Here is a 22765-nt window from a genome sequence, read left to right on the forward strand (position 1 = left end):
CTCAAAAACCAATCCCAAAAACCGATGCAGCTCCACCACAGCAAGAGGTTCGCCGTCAAGATAAAGCTGTGGCTCAGGGTGAACAGTAAGATAAAGCCGTGGCTCATGGTGAACAGTGCGTCGCTGGCAGAAATGCATAACGCAGGTCTTGGCAACCAAAAACTGGAAGCCATGCGCTACAGCCCAAGACTGTACCTTGCAGATAGCGCCCTGCAGCTGCAATGCCAGTGGAGCTAAAGTATAAGGAAAAGTCGTCAGCATACAAGAAAGCTGAGACAGACGTTCCCACCGCCACAGCGAGCCCATTAATTGCAATAAAAAAGAGGCATATACTTAAGACAGATCCCTGTGGTACCCCATTCTCCTGAACTCGGGAGAAACTATTGAAGGCCGCAACTTGCACGCGGAATGAACGAAGCGACAGAAAATTTTGTATGAAAGTCGGGAGTGGACCCCGAAGACGAAGACCCCAACCATGAAGCATAGAGAGGATGTGATGTCACTAAGTCGTATCGTATGCCTTCCACATGTCAAAAAAGGTGGCGACCAGATGCTAATGGCGGGCAAACGCTGTACGGATGGCAGACTCCAGGCACACCAGATTATCGGTGGCAGAGTTGCCCTTACGGAACCCACCCTGAGACGGAGCCAGAAGGCCCCGAGACTCAAGCAGCCAACTCAACCTCCGGCTCACCATGTGTTCAAGCAACTTGCAAAGAACATTGGTGAGGCTAATGGGGCGGTAGCATCCACCTCCAGTGGGTTCTTGTCAGGGTTCAACATGGGGATTATGATGCTTTCCCGCCATTGCGACGGGAACTTACCCTCAACTCAGATACAGTTGGAAAGGTCTAGGAGGCGTCACTGGTAGTCCACAGAGAGGTGTTTGAGCATCTGATAGTGGATGCGATCTGGCCCAGGAGCCATATCAGGGCAAGTGGCTACGGCACTTTGAAATTCCCACTCACTGAACGGAGCATTGTACGATTCAGGGTGGCACACATGAAATGAAATGCTCTGACGTTCCAACCGCTCTTTCAGGGAGCAGAAGGCCAATGGGTAATTTGCAGAAGCAGAACTTTGAGCAAAATGCGGTATGCTGACGGGGGTCCGATGGCCATAAAGTCACCTAATCCTGGAGAGTTACGGAGGCCAATGGTGGAGACATACCTTTCCCAGCACTCCTGCTTGCGTTGGCGAATGAGGCGGCGGGCTCGCGCATGGAGCCGTTTAAAAGCAATGAGGTGTGCCAATGAGAGATGCCACTTGTGACGCTGGAGTGCCCGCCTGCAATCTTTTAATCGCCTCAGCGATCTCGGGCGACCACCAAGGAACAGTCCTCTGCTGAGGGGACCTAGAAGAACAAGGAATGGCAGATTCTGCGTGCTGGTGGTGACCGAGTGAACCACTGCATCAATGGCATCATTGGAAAGAGGCTCAATAGTGGCAATGAAGGTGAACAAGTCCTAGTCAGTCTTATTCATAGCCCATCTGCAGGGGCGCCCAGAAGAGTGACACTGCGGCAGTGACAGAAAGATTGGAAAGTGGTCACTACTGCACAAGTCGTCATGCACACTCCATTGGACAGATGGTAACAGGCTAGGGCTGCAGATCGAAAGGTCGATGGCTGAGTATGTGCCGTGCGCCACACTGAAATGTGTGAAGGCACCAGTATTTAAAAGAGAAAGGTCGAGCTGTGCCAACAATTGCTCAATGATACTGGCAGACAAGGTAGCAGCAATTGGGCTATCAGTGCAGCCAGGACATGCTGTGGGACATCACCATCTGGTGGAAGATAGAGACCGCAGACAGTAACAGCCTAGGGCATCCATATCTGAACAGCGACAGCCTCTAAAGGTATTTGCAGAGGGACAGGCGCACTGTAAAGAGAGTGAAGGGCATAGATGCAGACTATACCAGATACCCTGTCATAAGCTGCCTGGTTCTTATAATAACCCCGACAGCCATGGAGGGCAGGGGTTCGCATCACCAGAAACCAAGTTTCCTGAAGAGCAATGCAGAGGAAAGGGTGAAGGCTGAGAAGTTGTTGGAGCTCAGCAAGATGGTGGAAAAAACTGCTGCAGTTCCGCTGGAGGATGACACTGTCCATGGCTGAGAAAGGAGTGAGGGGTCCGAGGAGGCAAATTACGCTGCTTGGTCACCTGCTACCACTGATGAAGTATCGACGGGAGCAACATCTATCATGTCTGAGGGACCAGTGAGATCTAGGTCCTCAGCAGATGCCAGAATCTTCACAGCATCCTCAGACGCAGAGCTTATAGGTAGCGGTGGAGTGGGTGCCATCGTAATTTCCTTGGTCTTAGGGGTCTTCGATTTCGATTTCTCACACTGTTCCTTTGGTTGCCCTTGCTGAGAGGGCTTCCTTGAATAAGTCCCTGGGACTGAAGAGGACCGTGAAGCTCTACGACCAGCTACCTGGGCCTTCTTCACCCCCAAGAGGGTGTCTGGTTTGCCACTGGTAGGAACCTGAGAAGGGAGTGACCCAAGGGATCCCTTCCTAGCGAGAGAAGCCGAAGAAGACTTACGCTTCTCTGACTTAGAAGTGGGGGCTGGTGTTCCCGATGGTTGAGGGGGTGGGGGGGGGGGGGGGTGCTGCTCCCGAGGTAGGTGGTGCAGGAGCAACAGGGTGGGAAGTGCCCCGCCCCCCCCCCCCCCCCCCCACCATCAAGGGGTCAAGCATGGTCCTTCGCCTCTGAGAGCTGACTGTATGTGGTGCAACGGATGGAGCAGTAACAGGAGTGACAGTGGCAGCACAAGATGACATCATGCGCACGGGATGATCTCGTTCAAATTTTCGTTTAGCCTCAGTGTAGGTCAGTCGGTCCAGGGTCTCTTATTCCATTATTTTCCATTCCTTCTGTAGAATCTTACAGTCCAGCGAACAAGGGGGATGGTGCTCTCTGCAGTTGACACAGATGGGAGGCGGGGCTCATGGAGTATCAGGATAGGATGGACCACCACAACTGCGACATATGAGGCTGGAAGCACAGCGGGAAGAAATATGGCCGAACTTCCAACACTTGAAGCACCGCATTGGGGGAGGAATATATGGCTTGACATCACAGCAGTAGACCATCACCTTCACCTTCTCGGATAATGTGTCACCCTTGAATGCCAAGATGAAGGTACTGGTGGCAACCTGATTATTCCTCGGACCCTGGTGGAAGCGCCGGATGAAAGGGACACCTCGTCGCTCTAAGCTAGCACGCAGCTCGTCATCCGACTGTAAAAGAAGGTCCCTGTGGAAGATAATGCCCTGGACCATATTTAAGCTTATATGGGGTGTGATAGTAACAGAAACATCCCCCAGTTTCTTACCAGCGAGTAATGCCGGTGACTGGGCAGAGGATGCTGTTTTTATCAAGACTGACCCAGACCGCATTTTTGACAAGCCCTGCACCTCCTCAAACTTGTCCTCTAAATGCTCTACAAAGAACTGTGGTTTAATGGACACAAAGGATTCCCCATCAGCTCTCATACCGACTAGATACCGGGGTGAATACGTCTCGCTGTCATTCATAGCCTTTTGTTCCTCCCATGGTGAAGCCTACAATGTGAACTAAAATCTTGGTTGAGATGACAAACATAAGTAGCATGGCCCAAAGTCAAGTCTACATTAGGTTTGATGGTGACAATTCAGTTATGGATTCGTGACGCCAACAAATTTGAAAATCTTACTTGTGATAACAAAACTGATCTATAGCTTAGCTGGAGTTCCGTATTAACTTGGAAACTGACAAGTATCATTATATAATAGAAACACCAAGATGTGGAAAAAGCAGAAAATGAAAACTCAGTGCTCAATTACTTACAGTGTGTATCTGTGCCAGCATAGAATTGCTTTGTGAAAATTCTATATGATATCACACTAGCACCTAGTAAGTAAATACTTATTCCCCACAGTTGAGGTGAAAACGTTGCATCACTGGCTACACAAATCAGCTGTTCTACCATTATAGTTTTCCACAACTGCTTACAGCAGGCACTGCCAGCATACACACACAATGTATACATACAAGCCTGCACACATCTTCATCTTTCATAAAACTATAATGTTAAAATTATTCTCAATAGCAAGTACTTAAATCCTATCTTCCGACGTGCGTGGTTAATTCAGCACTGGCATATGAACGGAAAAGAGCCAGCCACTGACACATCTCAATATCTATTTCGAGAGGAGTTATGACATTACACAAACTTGCACCACACTCGTCCTACTATCAGACAAATCAAAGGCACCTCCACAGCTAATTGAGGAATGCCCTCTTGTTTGCCAATAAAGTGCAACTAACTAAAATGTAGCACATCTTAAGTGGTGTGTTGTAAACAACGCGTACTGGAGAGGCTTCTTCCTGGAGGAGCAATCGGTGTGTTAACAGGGACCACTCTATTCAGAGTCACATGAGAGCTACTTCACAACTCCAGCCAGTCTGTCTCCTACAAACACAAAAAGGCATCTGACAGTGTTAACTCCAATGTGCTGCTTAATGCTCTAAAGAATTTGAAAGTAGTTTAAAAACTGTAGGAAAATCCTTTATCAGTTTGGTGCACAAGAACCAAATGACACTAATGGGGAAAGAGAAAAAAGGAACTAGAGGGACTAAGGAGTAAGTCAAAGATTCAATTTGTCACCACTGCATACTTATGAAAAAGGTAATTACATAATTTCAAATCCAAAAGACCCATGGTATTAAAATAAATTGATTTTTTTTTATTTTTTTATTTTTTTATTTTTTATTTTTTTTTTTTTGCAGAGTTTAGTTTGAAGTGTGGCAACTACACATCAGACACCTAAACCTCACTGACTGAGTATAAGACCTGACGAGAGGCATATGAGATGTGACACTGTTGCTGAATGCTGCACAAATCCTCAAGAAATTGATGAAACAAGGAAAGCATATTGAGAAAAACAAAAGAGGAATTTACTTCACTGAAGAGAAACTGAACAGATGTAGTGGGCATTTATGATAACTCATGTCAGAAGACAGCACACATACTGGCAAATAAAATGGCAAGTCCATGAAAGATTGTCATTAAACTATCCTGCTGCCCATCACAAGGTTGAGGAGAAAAATCAGATACATGCACAGGTTGAAAGTGTCAATAAAAGAAAGTGCTAATCCTAAATTTACAAAGGTTTAGTCTCATCTCATCACAAGTTGCATTTTTGAATGTACCACATGCTGATAAACAAATAGATCTATATGCACGGCAAGAAATCACTGACCACTACACCACAAATTATTTAATCCTCTTATATTTATGCTCATTTCTCGGCTTCCTTTTTATCAATTTGACTAATATTCATGATTCACAGGTGTAAGATAAAAGGAGCACACACACTAATTGAAAACTCTCCCCCCTCCCCTACCACTGGTGTTTTAGTCTTTATGACAAAGTTTCTTACAAATGTCCTCCTCCTACTTTTATATGGGTGAAGATCTCGGGCTTAATATCCCTTAATATCCCTCAGTTCTTCAATAACTGACAAAGGTAGAGAGACTCTTCAAGTGTGTGTAATGCAATTGTGCAGATGTAGTAGGCCAGTGCACTTTAGCTCCAAACAGTTTTAATTCAGTTACTCAAAATGACAATTTCTAAATTTTTATGTGATAAAAGTAAAAGCAAAATGTAACAACTTAAAGCTTGGTCTCCATTCTAAGCATTGCTTCTTTGTGAAATCCCTTTTTTATGTTAGTGCTCATCACACGGTTACTCTGGTCCTGTTGATATTATTTATTGCCTCAACGTTACTTGGAAACACTTTTTCAATCTTTTTTTTGTGTGTGACGATGTTTTGGCTCCCTCTAGCATAAAAACATTTTACCACATTATTTTTTGACTATAACCATCATTATTTTCTCTTCAAAGACAATTCAGTCAACTAATGGCACTGTTTTAGTAGGCTTGTGGCATTTCCGACTACAGTTTGTCCACGATAAGTTGACAATCTGTACAGTACCATTGCAAATGGTGGAATGTGTGCCTTGCAACTGTGTTAAGACTGATATGGAAGGAGGGAATGGTGCAATGAAGGGACGGCAGCAGCTGCTTGCAGCACTGCTGGCACCTTTAAACATGGTTTGTGCCTTTCAGTGTATACACTAATACTTCACACCTATGAGCTTCTTAACATTGGCAGCTGTTGGAGACAAATGTCTTTCAACTAGTGCCAATTTTCTTTCTGACTGGTAGCACCAGTAAATTTGTCAAGTTACTGTGGACAAACTGCACTTTTAATCAGGCACAGTATAAATATTTTTGGAACAGAAAAATTATCATCTGCCTTTGAATTAGACAAATCTGCATGTGTTCCACAATCACTTCATAAGGCAACAATAAAAAAGTTATTCTCTTTCATTTTCTGTCAAAAGTCACTGAACTGAATTATCTTTCAACCCAAACATTGCCACTTTAACATGCAAAAATGTTTGTAAAAACTAAGACATTGTGTTAAACAGTGGAATCTCAGACTAGACATAGTTAACAAAATATATTCTTTTGTCACCTAATCACTGCCATATATGCATCATACAGACAAAAAATACATTCATAAAGCATTTATATCATATGCTGTTATACGTATGTGAAACATTAGGAAACAACAGTAGAGTACTTATATGATGACGTAGGAGAGGCGAGTATTTCGGCTTGTGATCCATAGAAGGTCCTCGTCATATAGCAGGTATGTTATGTGTATGTGAGAAAAATCAGCCATTTCATTTGGAATTTAATGAATGACCATTTAAAGAGAAGGCACAAATGTTACTCCATTATGAAACATTTTTTTGTGAAGTATGTGTTCTGAAAGAATTACATGAGTGAAAACATACGAATAAAGTTGGACCAGTTGAGATTAGCATTTGGACAACACCTATTTACTTTTCCTTTTCTGGGAAGTGCTAGCAAGAATGACATTATGTCTTCATTATTTCTCGTTTGCACTTTTCTACTGGAAATAATTATGAGTACTAATGTTGTTTGGTATAGTTTCTCACTGCTTGGCTGTGCTATAATAAATGCATGTCCAATAACTAGTCTGCACTTGTGAACAGTTGATACTTATTTAAATTTTAGAGTACTAAAACAGCCATTTGCACTCTCTTCATTATATTGGGGTAAAGAATGGTTCACCTGTAAAGAGACTGCATATGGGACGTTGGTGCGACCTATTCTCAAATACTGCTCAAGTGTTTGAGATCCATACCAAGTCGGATTAAAGGAAGAAATCGAAGTATTACAGAGGTGGGCTGCTGGATTTGTTAGTGATAGGTTTGAAGAACATGTGAGTGTTACGGAGATGCTTCGGAAACTCAGATGGGAATCCCTGGAGGTAACGGGACAGTCTTCTGAGAAACATTGTTGAGAAAATTTAGAATACCGGTATTTGAAGCTGACTGTCTAATGATTCTACTGCCAGCAACATACACTGTGCATGAAGACCATGAAGATAAGAGAAATTAGGGCATATATGAAGGTATATAGACATACATTTTCCCCTCGCTCTATTTGCAAGTGGAACAAGAAACGAAATGACTCGTAGTGATACAGGGTACCCTCCGCCATGCATTGTACGGTGGCTTGCAGAGTACCTATATAGATGCAGATGTAAATGGTTGGATTTCAATAGCTGTTGCAGTAATTCAAACTATGGTTTGAGTTACTATTGATGCATTACTCACTAGATTGTCTCCTCTTTCAATAGGTTTCCAATGTTATTGCAGAAATGTCTAAGGTTTTGGTGGAAGGAAATGCTAGCATACAAGAGCCTTTTTATGTTAGGTATGCATGGAAAGGCCTAACTCGAAAGAAAGAAGATCCATCCGACAAGAAGATCAGGAGACTGCTGGGATAACGACAACAGAACAGTCGCTAGCTAAAACTGTGAGAACTGTTCAAGAATTATACACAAATCTGGGAGCTTTCAAGGAATTATCACTCAACTTACAAAGACATCTCTCATTAGAGACTGAAATGTGCATATAATAATTTTCTCAATCAGTTCTTTCTTCCACAGCATTTTCTTAAGCACTTTTCAAACAAAATGTTTGCAATATTGTGTGATACATCCATAGTCCTACATGGATACAATTCAGCTAAATTAGTTCAATAAGATAGTCCAAGAGATTTGGGGAAGTTATATGGATAAACAATCAGGTTCATTGCTGGAAAATTTAGAATTCAAGCATTATAAGCTTAACCTAAAATGTTCACATTTAAAGTCTCGTATCAGCGATATGGAATCTACTTTCTTCTGCCATTTGTTTAATAAAAGAACAGGTACACTTCTATAATTTGCAAGGAACTTTACAGATGTGTGATTAAAGCACGTTCCAATTGGGGTCAAATATTTACAGGCTGTTGTGAAATTCAGCCTGTATAAATATCTGATGTCGATTACTCAAAATAATGAAACAAACTCTTAGTGAGCCCAGCATTATTTAAGTAGAATGTTTATTATAACACACACACACACACACACACACACACACACACACACACACACACACACACACACACAGAGAGAGAGAGAGAGAGAGAGAGAGAGAGAGAATGTATTGTGATGTCCATCATTCGCTTGAAAGTGGCAGCACTGAATGTCACAAATTTCTTCGAATGAGACACTTTTACACTTATAGTGTGACATTCTAAATTAAGGGAAAAGCACAATAGTATTTTTGATAGCTGCAGCACTGACATCAAACCATTGCATAGACTTAAAAAAGGTGTTAGCTAATAACAGATATGAAGCTATACCTGATATGTAACGATTTCACTGAACCAACACACACATCATTTTGACACAAGTATGATTCAGATGTGACCAATGTCATTTCTTTAGAATGTGTGCTCACCAATACAAAAAACAGACACATACAGTATCTACATCTACATTCTGTGAACTACTGTGAAGTGCGTGGCAAAGGGTAAATGCCACTGTACCAGTTATTAGGGCTTTTTCCCATTCCATTCACATACGGATCACAGGAAATGCCTCTGTGTATGCTGTAATTAATTTAACCTTTTCTGTTCCTTCAGAACTTACAGATTATAAGTCCAGAGACATACCAATAAACATTATAACAGACAGCAAGCAAAGGGAGCAGATGTATTACACATCACAGCCGTTAGCACCATGTAAATAGAAAACAGAATGTGCCCAGCATCAAGAATCAAATTCTCATGTAGATCATGGTATATTACCAACAATAGCTCACATGATTGTTGGCATCCAGGAAAGTGGGTATACCCAACAGAGATGGATATCCAAATATAGAACAGCAGAAGTAATTGTTAAAATAAACATATATCTGGAAGTATATCTTCCGTCAATTATGTCATGCAAGCCACAAATCAGTATATAGGACATTGGAGACAGTTAGTACTAAATACAGTCTACTGCAATAGTTCAATAGCTTTCAATTTACATCTTCATTCCATGAGGTAGTCCTAAACATTGTCTTGCATTACTAGATATGCAAATGGCTGCACACAAAGGAGGACAGATGTCAACATTCAAGGACCTGAAGTACTGGGTCAGATAAACAAGGATAGAGCAGGAAATTGAGTATTACATTTTTGAAGAACCGTTCACTGCATTTGATTGTAATGATTTAGAGAAACAGTGCAAAACCTAAACCAAGCTTTATGGAGATTCGAAATCTGAAACTGATTCCACATTCAAGTCTAGTGCCTTAATCACTTAATAAAAAAATAATAAATGTACTTTTGTATTTGTTAAACAACAAATGTTTCAAGCTTCCAAGGGATTACTACTCTTTCCCAGGATGATATGTCAGTAGGTTCCCATATAGTGGCACCCTCTGCCAAACTGAAATTCTTATTTTTTTTGTGCATCTGTCAAATGTTTAATGGCATAACATCTGAACCAAGTGCTCTCTCATGACTACATGTCATGACTGATATTTCTAATATGAGGCACACTGTTCATGACAAACTCTTATGCCTGTGCACATTTTTCTACAGGCCTGCTATGTGAAGCAGACAGAGATAACTCCACCTACTTTTTATCTTCAAAGGCTAGACAAGCAATGCTCAGACTGGAGTCTCTGCAATAGACTTGAAATGTTTTTGTTTGCAAATTTTGCCGAACAATATTAAAAACAAGGACTTAGCTAGTCTATGCCATTGCTAAATAAGCTGCTTGTTGTGTGACTAGTGCAGTGACAAAGCCCACAGCATTTGGACAATTCAGTAACAAGGTATTAAAGTGACAGAATAGCATATGGTTAGCACCTCATCAAGATTCTCTCACTGAATTTTAACAATAGATCCTCAAATCATATGCCCTGATTACATATTATGGTCTAGGTTAGACAGATGGATACACATTTCGACAATATCATAGTGCACTTTTTTTTCCTAAACCTTTTTGTTTCTTTCATTTCAGTCAAAGCAAGTAGGTTTACGGAGGTAGCTAACTAACTACCATAGCATTATTACCCAGACACACTGGCAGCATATTTGCATCTTTGTAATTCGTATGTAGCTAATTTGATAGGCTACAGGCTGTTTACATTATGGTAAGTACCATGAACATCTCAGGGTTGTAGTTTCTGAAATACAGTTTGCCTTCTGTAAAATGTTGCATGTTGTGAGTGCATGTTGATGACATTAAAGGTGGCTTATGTTAACAACAATCAAACAACTGAATAGAATTATTATATTTACATTAATGTTTTCATAACCTGACTGTTGTTACGTTTGTGATATGTAAGCAGAACATAGCTGGAAAGTAATCTATTGGAGTAACTAGTCAACAGAATTTATATCTATAAATGAGGATCAGAACACTACTTTTAGATATGCTGATCAAATGCATAATTCATGTCAATATGTGCTGAGTCTCTATGCCATAACTCAATTAACTTGCTCAATCCAACGAATGCTGTGCCACAACAATAATTTACAGTAAAGAATAATAGATTACTTGCATTTATGCTTACCAAGAAACACAGTTTTGGCCAGTTGTGAATGAAATATCTGTAAGTATATATGGAATATGGTTCCGACAAGTCTTTCTGAATAAGCCTCATAATATCAGGCATTTGCAGCTCCGATTTGTAAGATACATATGCAACATCTCCACTTCCAGTTTCTGATGTTACATCACTCATACTTTCGTTCTTATGTTCACCATTTTCACATGATTTACCTATACTGTCTTCATGACTATTTACACAATTTGATTCAGTCGAACTGTCTGTACTTGCACTATTCCGACGCTCATTTTCACATTTATCACAATGACTAGACGAGTGCTCTGATTTCACTGTTTTTTCGATTGACGCAGTCTTCTGTTCAATCTCTCCTGCTCTGGGTATATCAATATTAACAGATAAACCATTAACGATACCGTTCACACCCTGACCACCCTTCAGGTTTAATTTTTCTTTGAAATGAGAACAAAGTTGTGCTGCGCCTCTTCCTTCTTCGTCCGATGACATCTTTTGCGCTGAAAGCATGATGGTCAAGTTGCAGTTCGTGTCTTCTGCTGCTATTTTAGAATCATCCAAGGCTTGCAGGCAATTAAATTCGGACCTCGTCGCACCTGGGCAAATTGGTGACTGAACTTGTGGTGCAACAGGCCCGTCCGATTCCATGATTTCTGCATTGCTGCCCATACTTGAAACGAAAACTTGCTAACGCGGAAACTTTATGTCATGCCACACGGGCATATATTAATTGAGGTTACAAACTATGAAACATCGTATGTACAACATTAAAAAAAAGTTACTCGCTACTACTGTACAGAAAACTATACACACAATTCACGACTTACAACCATCTTGGATTTTGCGCAATGGGTTAGGCAATGCGTTCATGATTTCGATGTCACATCACACTTTAAAAATTTTCACCATATCCAGACTGTAAGAAGGCCTTTCGTGTAGAACACAGCTATTTCAGGATGCTGCATTATTCAATAATTTATCTTTGAACTACTTTTTGACGTCACTGTAAAGAAAATATTAGTGCGCAAAGACGAAAGATTTCCATTGCAAGTTACTATTACGCAGTTTTTAAAGCTCTTTTAGGCTTTATCCACCGTTTGTAGTGTACTTTGAATGTATTCCATGGAAAATAGAGACAAATTTGCTATTACAACATTCACGTTTTAAAACAGTACCACTGTGCAAGGTCAACGCAGGGACGAAAACTTTATGTGTTATGTTGGCTGGCATGGGTGCAAAGATTTCCAGAGCTATTAATAACTGTGATGGTAAGTCGGGAGTACTCGTATTTCCTACATAAATCAGATCATTAATTTGTTATCACAAATTAAAGCGGGCACTTCATGCTACTATGCTGCTTGTGATGGTTACTTACGACCTCTATAAGTTTTTATGCGGTCGCAGATGTTTATATTTCCTGTTGTAGTCGTGTTTTATCTTTGGTGTATCAAATAGGTTGCATAATCGGTGAACGCATGTGCCCACTGGCTGACTCCAGAGAAGTGTGAGAGAATGAGCCCGAATGTTATTTAACTAGGTAAAAATACTGTACCTTTTATGCATGAGAACTAAAAGAAAGCCCCAGTGAAACATTAATAATATTTGCATAATAAAGTTTTAAATGACGACTGTAAATTGCTGTACGTGATCTAATTGTGGTCTGTGTACTGCATACCGGACAATGGGTACTGCGATTATTGTGCCAGATTTGTTGCAGTGGCGGATGAGAAGTAAATATCATTTACTAGTTTCTGAAGTCACTTCTACTGTTTTAAAACCGCTATAGTTTCTCACAATTATGTTAGTGAGGTAGATCGAGCATTTCCATTCATTTTGATTTAACCACTATCACAGTCATTACAGGTGATGTTTATAATGGGTGTTCCACGTGTAAGGGTCCCTATGGGAATGAACCTAGTGACTGGAAAAAAGATCACAGTTTACACCTGGGTACGAGAAGGGTTACGGAAGCTATCCACAGAACTACTGTGCAGTTTCATTTACGTCTATCTGTTGTAGTAGCCTAGAACATATTCTGAGCACAGACATACTGAGTTATAGTGAACAATATCATCTCAGTGAGAACCAGTCTAGATTCGAACTTTTACTATGCGAAACCCAAGCCGCACTTTTATTGTGTGACATCTTGAAAGCTGTGGATCAACACTAATCGGATGGATTCATTGTATCATCAGTTTATTAGATATAGACACTAGGTTACGCTTAGCTGGCTTTAAGGACAAATAGTAAATAGTCCTTGTGCAGATTAACATTCGAAGATTCCTTTGTATTGTGTTGATGTATAAGTTACATTTACTCACTCCACATCCCTGAATGTTGTCCTACATGGTGGGTTCCATGGACACAGTGAAAAAATGGATGACATGCACAATACAAACTGTGGTAGGGATGGAAAAGGATTCTAGCTGTGTTATTTTGTGAATTTGGAAGACGAGATGGGGATTTGTAACATCACTCGCCAAACGTGAGTTCAGTGCCTTAACCATCACCAACTTCACGTGGTTAGTGAAATATCTCAAACAGAATGACATTGTTGTGCTGACCTGCTTGGATTCAAAATGCACTAGTCATGGGAAACCCAACTCCTGCTTTTCTCACATGACATCTTGATTTCTGAAATTGACTCACTGACATACTTACTAATTATCAAAAGTATTATTGTGTTAACGGGTGAAGTTTGTAACTGGATTGAGGCTATCTTGGTAGAGAGAACTCGGCACATTATCTTGAATGTAGAATCATTGACTGCTGTAAAAGTACCCTTAGGCACGGCCCAGGGAAGTATGTTTGGGTGCTTGTCGTTCATGTTGTATATTAATGACCTTGCAGATACTATTAATAATGCATGCTGAATAGAAAGTCTTCTGCTCAGTCTGTTAAAGTCCTTTTCTGAAAGATCACAGCATGTACCTCAACTTAAAATTCACCGTTAAGTGACTGTACATTGGAAGAATAGCATATTTACTCTTCCTGGAAGAATAGCATATTTACTCTTCAGAATAACCAGTTCTTAAAGATAATTGATAATAATCACATAAGGCCTCTAAGAGTATTATACTTACATTACCCTTTAAATTATTGTAGCATACAGGGAAAACAGTTAACGCCAAGTCCCATCATTCATCATCAAAGCAATAAAATTAAGTAACTTGCTGTGAAGCCATAGTTCAAGTTGAGATGATTGCTGTGGAAAAGCAACCCGTGGAATTAGGACATAACGGAAGACATCAGAAAACTGGAGGTACTGCAAGAACATCCAAATAAACAAAGTCAAATAAACACAGCCTAAATTCAAGTAGGGACCAGATAAGAAAGAAGCAAGGCTGGTAACGTTAATTAAGCATAGACTGCTCAGGGAGATAACACATCAAACTGAGCTGAACTGGCTGGACACTGTTCAGAGACCGCAGGGGAAATGGCAAATGTGCAGAGCCACAGAACAGCCAAGATGTGTGTACAGATTAGAAGGATGGAAAGAGGCTTTACAGTGTTAACGAACTAATCCTCCAACAAGCAAGGAGATGAACACAGTGAGATCTAAAGACACTGAGTAAAGAATGTGCTTCTTGGAACCAATAAACTGCCTATTCAAGCATTCAAAATTAGCCAAAAGGTTTTTATGACATAAATCCATCTGGACGTTGAGTATTTCTTCAGGAAATTATTTCAGTGAGAGAGAAATTTCCAATTCCTGCAAAATATTAATTGTATTGCACGCGCTTTCTCGATGAAGTATCTGCACATTAGAGTGGAGACCTGTAATTGAGTTTACAGTTTCCTGTATGTGGGTACTTAAGGCTGATTGGTTGTTATTGTGCTCCTTGCAATGTATCAGAAAATTTCTGTCAGTTAGACAAATATACCTTGAACTACACCCGTCACATTTAATGACAAACACTCCAGGAGATTTATAACTTTCAAATCTCGACTTTTGCCTGTGTCTGAGCCTCTGACCATTATTTCTAGAATTGAAGTAGGCAGGAACTGTGTTCTTAGAACTCAGTGTTTTCCAGTCCTCCTTTCAATGTTGCCATAGTAAGGTATAAGTGTAGTATCGGGGTCCAAATTCAACTTTAGCTGACAAAGTGGGATGATAGCTGGTCAGATATGCAAGTGTGTCACAGTTAATAGTGTTATTCTTAGTCTCATGAAACTAATCACTTCACTGTGTTATACCCTGAGAAAGCATCTGTCGTTTGCCTAAAGACGAGAGGTGGCTCATTCTGCAATCTTCATTCATTGTTTTAGAGAATTATAGTTTGGGGCCTGCACCTAACATAATTCCAACAAAGTGTGTACCCAGCAGAAATGAGCAGTGAGAATATTGTGCAAAGTAGGTAACCACACATCTTGTAGAAGTTTTGTAAGGATTGTAGAATTCATACACTCACTTCCCTAAACATCTACTCGTTAATTGTTTATTTACCCATTATAAGAATCAGTTTGAAGCGAACTTTGATTGACTGTCACAATAAGAGACAAAAAAATAATTTTCATGTGGATTTTGTCTCCTGGTTCAGGCTTCAGAATTGAAAGATATTCAACAAGCACCCTATTAATATAAAGCAAGTGCTTGGAATATCAGCCAATTCAAAATACGGTTAAAACATATCTGATTAGCTACGCTCTTGTTAGTTACCTGGCAAGTAGCAGTGTTTGTATGCACTGAGGTGACAAAAGTCATGGGTAGCAATATGCACATATACAGATGGCAGTAGAATCACAAATATGAGGTATAACAGAGCAGCGCACTGGCTGAGCAGTCATTTGTACTCATGTACACATGACAGTAATTAACGTACTTTGAACGCGGAGTAGTAGCTAGAGCTAGACGCATGGGACCTTCCCTTTTGGAAATTGTTAGGGCATCTGATATTACGAGATCCACAGTGTTACAGATGTGCCGAGAATACAAAATTTCAGGCATTACTGTTCACCACGGACAACGAAGTGGCTGATGACCTTCACTTAATTACCGAGAGCTATGGTGTTTGTATGGAGTTGTCAGTGCTAACAGACAAGCAATGTTGCATGAAGTAACCACAGAATGAGTATACAACAAATGTATCCATTAGGGCAGTGCGACGAAATTTGGTGTTGATGGCTATGGCAGCAGATGACCAACACGAGCGCCCTTGCTAACAGCACGACATCACCTGCAGTGCCTCTCCTGAGCTCGTGACCGTGTTGGTTAGACCCTACACAACTGGAAAACCAGAGCCTGATTGGATGAGTCCTGATTTCAGTTGGTAAGAACTGATGGTGGGGTTTGAATGTGGCGCAGACCCCTAAGAAGCCATGGACCCAAGTTTTCAACAAGGTTCTGTGCAAGCTGATGGTGGCTCCACAGTGGTGTGGGCTGTGTTTATGTGGAATGGAATGGGTTCTCTGATCCAAGTGAACCAATCATTTACTGGAAACGTTTGTGTTTGGCTACTTGGAGACCATATGATGCCATTCATGGACTCGCATGTTCCCAACCAGTGGTGGAATTTTCAAGGATGACAGTGCACCCTGTCACTGCGATAGAGTTGTTCGCAGTTGGTTTGAAGAACATTCTGGACAAGTCGAGCGAATGAGTTTGCCACACAGATCACCCAACATTAATACCATCAAACATTTATGGGACATAATCGTGAGATCTGTTTGTGCGTAAACTCCTGCACTGACAACACTTTCACAGCTATGCATGTGGGTAGAGGCAGCATGGCTCAATATTTCTTCAGGATACTGTCAACGACTTGTTGAGTTCATGCCATGTTGAGTTGCTGCACTACACTGGGCAAAAGGGAGGTCTGACATGATATTAGGAAGTATCCCATGACTTTCATCGCTTCAGTGTAAAGCTTTGTGACAGGTAATTTAGTACTGTGAACGAACTGAGTATTGACAGTTTTGGAAATCATTGTCTTTGAAAATTACCATTGTCATTGAGTAAGTATTAGCATCTAATTGCAGATAAACCTCAGCCATATACTGAGGTGGCAAAAGTGGCACAGCACTCCCAACCTTTCCCCGAAATAGTAGCTTTCGTTCTAATTTACTTGATTAAATTTAGGTAGTGTAAATGTGGTGATAGTTTATTGCTAATACAGCATACAGATTAAAGTTCTTTGTCTTTTCTTAATGTATACCTTGACTCGTTCTAGTTCCTAAATGCTCTGTTTCTGGCGGTTTCCGGTGGGTGTCAGTGTGGAACTGGTGTGCAAGACTCACACTCCCCCTTGGCTGTTAAACTTACTTGGAGTTGTTTCGCTGATCTTCTTTTCAGGATAGCTGGCTACGATGTCCTGCACAACTTCTTCTCTGAAGATAAGCTGCTACTTTGGAGGAATTTTTTATGCTTTTAAAATAACTCCTTACACTCGAGAATACTTTGCACTCAGGCTCACTGTATTTTCATCACACAAAACTGTTTTTATACAACTAAGACATTTTTTTATAAGCTCGACACCTTCCGGTCCATCAAAAACTACCACATTCATTTTTCCCTAAATACAGTGTACAGATCTCTCCAAGTTTAACAAGACAAGTGTCCGGACATTACGAAAGTAAGAATGAATGATTAAGTAGCCTAATTATCTCTTCTCTGCTTTTAACACCATTCAAATGTTCGCACAATAATGTTTGACGTCGCACTGCCACGATTACTCCTTGTACTGGACATGTAACTTCTTAGGCGGGCTCGGCGACTACCTGCCCGCGCTGATCATCCGTCCGATACACATCCATCCTGCACACACATAATTGTGGTGCAGTAGACACAGTTCTACTTTGCCACACTCATCTCTAAAATAACGCATGTTCAAGACAGTGGAAATATAAGGGCCCTAGAATTTACCCCGAAATTCTCGAAGCCCTACGTATTCCTCCCTGTAGCCCAAACACACGATATTGTATTCATATAATATTCATTTATGTTTCCATCAATTTGTATAACATTTTTGTAGCTATCGGGTACTTCATATATAGCTCTTTCCTTTTCCATGTTAATACAGTTGTAATCATGGACCTTATAAACAATGTAAACTTTGTAAGGACAGGAATCTTTCTGTTCCCTTTCCAATTGTAAATTCTAAGTGTGCATTACCCAAGCATATGCTGTTGTTTGCTCTTACTTCGTGTACTACTTTTTCTAAGTATGGATTTATTCAACACCCTTTACAATCTGGAGGAACTCTGGGTAAATAAAGGTGTTCTTTTCAACACATCTAACTTCACACAAACATAACAATGCGAGTGGAAATGAGAATTGAAACTTACTAGAATAATCTCTAGAAAATGTGTGATTTTTGTCATGATAGTGCCCCTTTTCTTTATGCACAGTACCTATACCTCACATACGAGTTGATACTATGAAAGCACTTCCTCCTCCTGTTTTGGTAAATACACTCCTTTAAACAAATGCCTAATATACTATGGTACAGATCGATCCCCTTCTTGGTGCCCCTTCTCACACAGTGTATGTCAGCCTTTCTTGGGTCTGCCTACCTGCCCTTTTCCATCCAATCAATGCTGGGTGCTCACTCCTCCTCCTTCCTGAGTAGGTTTCATAGTCCATTGACCTAGCATACATCTTTATCTACCCTAGAATTCAAATACCTCTTAGAGAAATTAACATCTTACTTCACTCCTTACACTCGCTTCTCAATACTTTCTTTAACCCTTTAGAGTCCTCCATTACTCTTCCAGTCCTGTGTTCCCAATTGACACCACACTTGGAAATATTATATATAATATCTCTCTCTCTCTCTCTCTCTCTCTCTCTCTCTCACACACACACACACACACACACACACACTCACTCACTCACTCACTCTCCTACTTATTCTCTGCTTGACCCATCATCCTAACAAGGGAACCTCCCCATCGCACCCCCCCTCAGATTTAGTTATAACTTGGCACAGTGGATAGGCCTTGATAAACTGAACACAGATCAATTGAGAAAACAGGAAGAAGTTGTGTGGAACTGTGAACAAATAAGCAAAATATACAAACTGGTCATCAGTCTTGGCCACATAGGCAACGTAAAGGAGAACGTGAGCTCAGGAGCGCCGTGGTCCCATGGTAGAGTGAGCAGCTGCAGAAGGAGAGGTCCTTGGTTCAAGTCTTCCAACGAGTGAAAATTTTACTGTCTTTATTTTTGCATGGTTATTATCTGTCCGTTCATTCATTGACGTCTCTGTTGACTGTAATAAGTTTAGTGTCTGTGTTTTGCGACCGCATCTCAAAACCGTGCGATTAGTAGACGAAAGGACGTGCCTCTCCAAGGGGAACCGAAAACATTTGATCGCAAGTTCATAGGTCAACCGATTCCTCCACAGGAAAACACATCTGATATATTCTATACGACACTGGTGACGGCATGTGCGTCATATGACAGGAATATGTTGTCGACCCACCTAACTTGTACACTTGCCGAATGGGTAAAGAGATTCTTCTACCTTGCCCGATTTAGGTTTTCTTGTGGATGTGATTATCACTCCCAAAAAAGTGATGAAAATGTAAGAGTTTGTCACATAAACTGAAAATAAAAAATTAAAGTTTTCACTCGATGGAAGATTTGAACCAAGGACCTTTCGTTCCACAGCTGCTCACGTTACCACGAGACCACGGCGCCGCTGCCGTCCCAGCGTCCTTAATGTTGCCTATCTTGCCATGAACTACTCAGTTTGTATATTTTGCTTATTTTTTCACAGTTCCGCACAACTTCTTCCTGTTTTCTCAATTGATCTGTGTTCAGTTTTTCAAGGCCTATCCACTGTGCCAACTTATAACTAAATCTGAGGGGGGTGCGATGGGGAGGTTCCCTTGTAAGTATACGATGTAGCATAACGAACCACAATATGTTCCTCCTCCTCTCATGTACACATACAGTGTAATACTGTCATCATCACCATAAATACTCTTAGCTCTTACATATAAAAGTATATCCCTGTACATACCTTTACGTGATGTAGAACTGTCACCTCACATAACCAGGTGTGCATACCTATCACTATGTGCACACTTTTCTCCCTCCAACACATGACTGTTTCCACATTATCTTAAACTGTACCCTTCCTGTTTGTGTCTCTGTTTTTCATTGTGTGTATGCGTATGGGTAGTCATGTAGCCTGATACTTCGGCCAGCTTATGGAAAATAAGTCGAAGGTTATAGAAAACCACGGAAATTGAGAAGGACTTCAGCAATGGAAGTGTATACATAAGGACAGAGGGAAAGATAGACTGGTACTCAAAAGAGAAGTAAAAAAGGAAAAAGTAGAAATTGTTGCTAAGATGGATGAAGTGAAAGAAGATAGCCCCAAAGACAGGAAACCCTTCCCACCAGCCTTCCCCAGGATCCCCACTTTGCCAGTACTTGGTGAGAAGCCGGAGGAGGTATGATGTGAAACGTCTCCTGCAGAACAGACATTCTCACCTTCACCTTTGAAGTCCCCGAAGAAAGATCTTAGCAACTCCTATGGAATGGTGAGTGGTGTGTGTGTGTGTGTGTGTGTGTGTGTGTGTAGTGTTAACCTTGTGTACCTACACTACCCACCCCTTTCAAAATCGATACAAACCCTCCTCCTATCTCACCAAAAAGGTATAAAGTATTCTATAAAAATAGAAAATTATATGCTGTAATCAAATACTTGTTCAGCTAGTCACTTCACACTATATCGTTCTTAGAGAAACTACTGTTTTTCATTTTATGTCATCGAGATAGCACTCCACTTACCACCAGACCATTTTTCTGTTTGAGCCATATTATGTCTGGAAATCACTGGTTATTCATGATTCCCTAAATTAGTCACAATCGTGTTGTCATGTTCAGTCACTTAAATACTAATATGATTGGGTAGTTTAAGAGGTTATGGATAGATTACAGAATAGTCGAAGATTTGAAGGGAATTCGAATTAGGAAAACTAATGTGGAAGTAACACTGAACCCAACTCAGGAACCGATGGTCATCACTCCACACATTGTGGAATGTTAACATCCCTGGAGTATATACCACTTTATGTCCTTAACATTATATTTCCCTTTTGCTCCTCCAGTTGTAGGGTCCACTAAAAATAAGGTTTTTGGGTGGATCACCGATTGTACTCGGTAAGGCGCCACATACTTTTGAAAAAATTTATGCGTTTCTTTTTTCGGGGCAGTGCTCTGAAGATTTTGTTTTACTAAGACGAGGTCAGCAACCTTATACTGAGGTTCTATAGCCTGCTCGTTATGCCTGCCTACTCGCTGTTGTGCTCTCTTAATTAAGTTCTTAGCAACTATCGTTTGATTCAGTTGGTAATCGGTAATAGGTTGTTCTGCCCAAGTAAAACATTTAATAAGTGGTTCACGTACAAAGGGTTTACCTAATACTTCCAAGGGTGTTAGTCCAGTTGATAAATTTGGTAACTAATCTAAAATAAGCTTGAAATCTTTAATTTTTGTCGCCCATGAGGCACTACATGTTTTAACAGGGTCTGCAAAACAAGATGACTGAATGAAAAGTGAAAAGTGTATTGTTAACAGGCCTGTGTTTTTAACAAACGGCATGCACTGTGTTGTGCAGTGTTTGAGCATTTAAAAAGTATCATATTTTATAGCATTTTCTACTGTCAGTGACTGGTCTCCTGCTTGAAAGTTTGTCTTTTACATTTTGTGTGTGTTTCTTCCTAATAAAAATTTTTTTTGGCCCGCTATGTTTAGTTACTTCTTGATCCATTTCTAATATTTTATCTTCTAAAGAGGAAAACTTTGATATGTGTTGAACTCCACAACTGTTTTTCAGTTAAAGATTGTTGGTAGAGGATGCAGCCAGTCACAGAAACTTTTAAAAAGCTTTATTTCAATACAACAATTGGATTTGAGCTATTATACCTAACTTCAGAAGGCTATGCTTATTTAACTACATTATTACATTTGTCAGTAGGTGTAACTATTCAAAGAGGAGCACAATAGCCTAAAACCACTCGTAGCATGGAAATAAAAAGTATTTGTGGCTGATTATGCTCTTCACTATCATTTCATAATTTGTTAGATATAATGTTTATATAACTAAACCAAACCCTTAATCTAAGATAGATTAACCATAGAACTTTTTCAGTAGCGTATTTATAATTTGCAGCAGAAGAAAATATCACAAGCTCTAGTAATCATATTTTCCTGTAATATGAATATCTCTTATGTAATGTTCATAATGTTCATCACGCCAGTGAAAATAAACAGAAACAAGCATAAGTTCTTTATTGTTGCCAGCTCCTTGATGCACGTGCCTCCCCCTCCCCTGAGAGAGAGAGAGAGAGAGAGAGAGAGAGAGAGAGAGAGAGAGAGAGAGAGAGAGAGAGTGTGTGTGTGTGTGGAGTTCCCAGCTTTCTTGTATACAAAAATAACTGAACTGGTAGTTTCAGTAGTTTACTGCAGCATCACTTCATAAAATCAACAGTGTCATCCTGCAGTCTCATAAACATCCTGCGTTAATGCACCGACGATCGTGAGGTATATTTTTACCACTGGTCTCTGTTGCTTCTTACATGTTGCCTCATCTCTTTTGTACTTCACCCACCTCTTCAATCCACTTTGATCATTTCGTGTGTCACAGATTTTGAATCTCTTTTAAGTAGTACCATGATTCCTTGGTTTTCGGAATATCATTCCATATCAATTGCTGTTAACCTCCATGGGTTAATAGCAGTTGCTGAACGAATTTTGCAGTAAAACAGTAGCTTATGCTTCTGCAGTCAGGATCTACAAAGTTATATCAAAAAGG

The 22765-nt window shown here is 40.4% G+C and overlaps 1 protein-coding gene across 1 annotated transcript in view; it reads right to left on the reverse strand.

Annotated features, from left to right (window-relative positions):
* The window catches only part of LOC124716915 (N-alpha-acetyltransferase 30), an 82497-nt gene extending 70226 nt beyond the window's left edge, over positions 1–12271 (reverse strand). Inside the window, exon 1 of the mRNA XM_047243484.1 lies at positions 10989–12271. Coding sequence (XP_047099440.1) covers positions 10989–11666 — 678 coding nt within the window. The 5' untranslated portion in view covers positions 11667–12271. The remainder of the gene's footprint in view (positions 1–10988) is intronic.
* Between the last annotated feature and the right edge of the window lie 10494 nt (positions 12272–22765).

Source organism: Schistocerca piceifrons, chromosome 9 (assembly GCF_021461385.2).
Source record: "Schistocerca piceifrons isolate TAMUIC-IGC-003096 chromosome 9, iqSchPice1.1, whole genome shotgun sequence".
NCBI classification, from domain to species: domain Eukaryota; kingdom Metazoa; phylum Arthropoda; class Insecta; order Orthoptera; family Acrididae; genus Schistocerca; species Schistocerca piceifrons.